The sequence below is a fragment of the Dermacentor silvarum genome, chromosome 6 (assembly GCF_013339745.2).
Source record: "Dermacentor silvarum isolate Dsil-2018 chromosome 6, BIME_Dsil_1.4, whole genome shotgun sequence".
NCBI classification, from domain to species: Eukaryota; Metazoa; Arthropoda; class Arachnida; order Ixodida; family Ixodidae; genus Dermacentor; species Dermacentor silvarum.
In genome coordinates, this window is record NC_051159.1 from 188,070,974 (window position 1) to 188,072,531 (window position 1,558).

At 48.1% G+C, this 1,558-nt stretch overlaps 1 protein-coding gene across 1 annotated transcript in view; it reads left to right on the forward strand.

Annotated features, from left to right (window-relative positions):
- Positions 1 to 313: 313 nt before the first annotated feature.
- The window catches only part of LOC119457114 (uncharacterized), a 9,936-nt gene continuing 8,691 nt past the window's right edge, over positions 314 to 1,558 (forward strand). The window contains exons 1-2 of the mRNA XM_049669216.1: positions 314 to 355; positions 397 to 1,556. Coding sequence (XP_049525173.1) covers positions 314 to 355; positions 397 to 1,556 — 1,202 coding nt within the window. The remainder of the gene's footprint in view (positions 356 to 396; positions 1,557 to 1,558) is intronic.

Here is a 1,558-nt window from a genome sequence, read left to right on the forward strand (position 1 = left end):
AAAGAGGAGACACGAGGAAGACGAAGATGAGGTACCTCTACACTATATTTTGGAAGTATTTTTTGGTGACGATACCTATATCTCTAGGGACAAGCTGCAGACTATATTGATGCAAGCTACGAAAGTTATACCAGCCAGTCTAATGAGAGTGTGGAGGAGTTTGAGACAATTGATCGAGGCGTGGTCGAGCTATCAGGAACAGACGCTGGGCAACCAGGAACATCACGAAGAGGAGTATCAGAAGATTTACAATCCCCTCCGGTGTGGGCACTGCAATTACAAGACATTCCAAAACGAAGAAGAATTGTGCATGATGTGTTTCCTGCCAGAGACGACGGAGAAGCTCAGGACATTTGTAATGAAATTATTAGAAGATTTGAACTCGGACCAACACAGTACGGAGTCGCGGCAGTCTCTGTCCACACACGAGACACTAGCATCCCACACGTCCACGTTGTCCACGATTGCAGCTGGAGCAACGGGAGCTGCCGATGTGTATCATTCTCTGGCTTTGTGCGACGACCAAACCGCTCATCTGTTTGGACTACAAGCGCAACAGCATGGGACTTCTTCCATCTTATCCAGTATTTGTATAGCCACCCCCGAGTATTGGAATACTTTAAAGTGGGAGGAGCTGATTGGGGTCGTGACTGTAGAGCTCAAGTTGTGGGACAATACGGCCATTCAGGACACGAGTCCTCAAGAGTTTTGGAGGTTTTGCACTCGCAATTTGCGTGTCCAGTTGCATGCAACGACACCATCGGAAGTTCATCAGGCTATTCAAACGGTGATTCGTTATGCAAACGAGAGGGGGGGAAAGCAAAGGCCAGAAAATGTTCAAAGAGAAAAGCGGAAGAACCCCTTTACGATTGGCTCAGGGAAAACCCCGTATCGCCGTTGACTAACATTGTCCGCACACCAAAGTGGCTTGCCGACCCCAACTTTGGGTTTATCAGGCTCGATGACAAGCACTTGCAGAGGGCCATTCAAGTGTTTAACGACGAGATGTGTAGTTACACCACTCTGGACTTTATTGAACTGTATAAAAACACGCAGCCACTGTTTGATGCTCCACAAGGCGATTTGAGTGCCTATTACATGAATATCGAGGAGTCGTTTGACGCCGTGCTGGAACTGCTGAGCTTTCAGTTTGATGACAACCAGCCCGAAATTTCCGACTTTGTAAACAACCTCTATATGCTCGTGGAAAAACTGGTACCCAAGAAGAATTGCTTGGAGGAGGTGTCGCCTCCCAGTGCTGGCAAGAACTTTTTGTTTGACGCTGTGCTTTCCTTTTATATTAACAGAGGAACCATCCGCAACTTTAACCGCTATTCCAACTGTCCTCTACAAGACACTGTAGGGCGTCGCATACTGGTGTGGAACGAGCCAAACTGCGAGTCGTCTGCCTTTGACACGGTCAAGAAAATCTTTGGCGGAGACGTGGACTCTGTGGCTGTCAAGTACTCTCCCGACCAGACCATTTCGAGAACGCCCGTCATTGTGCTGTCGAACAACGAGGTGTTTCCGGACGACGATGCCTTTAATCACCGCATGT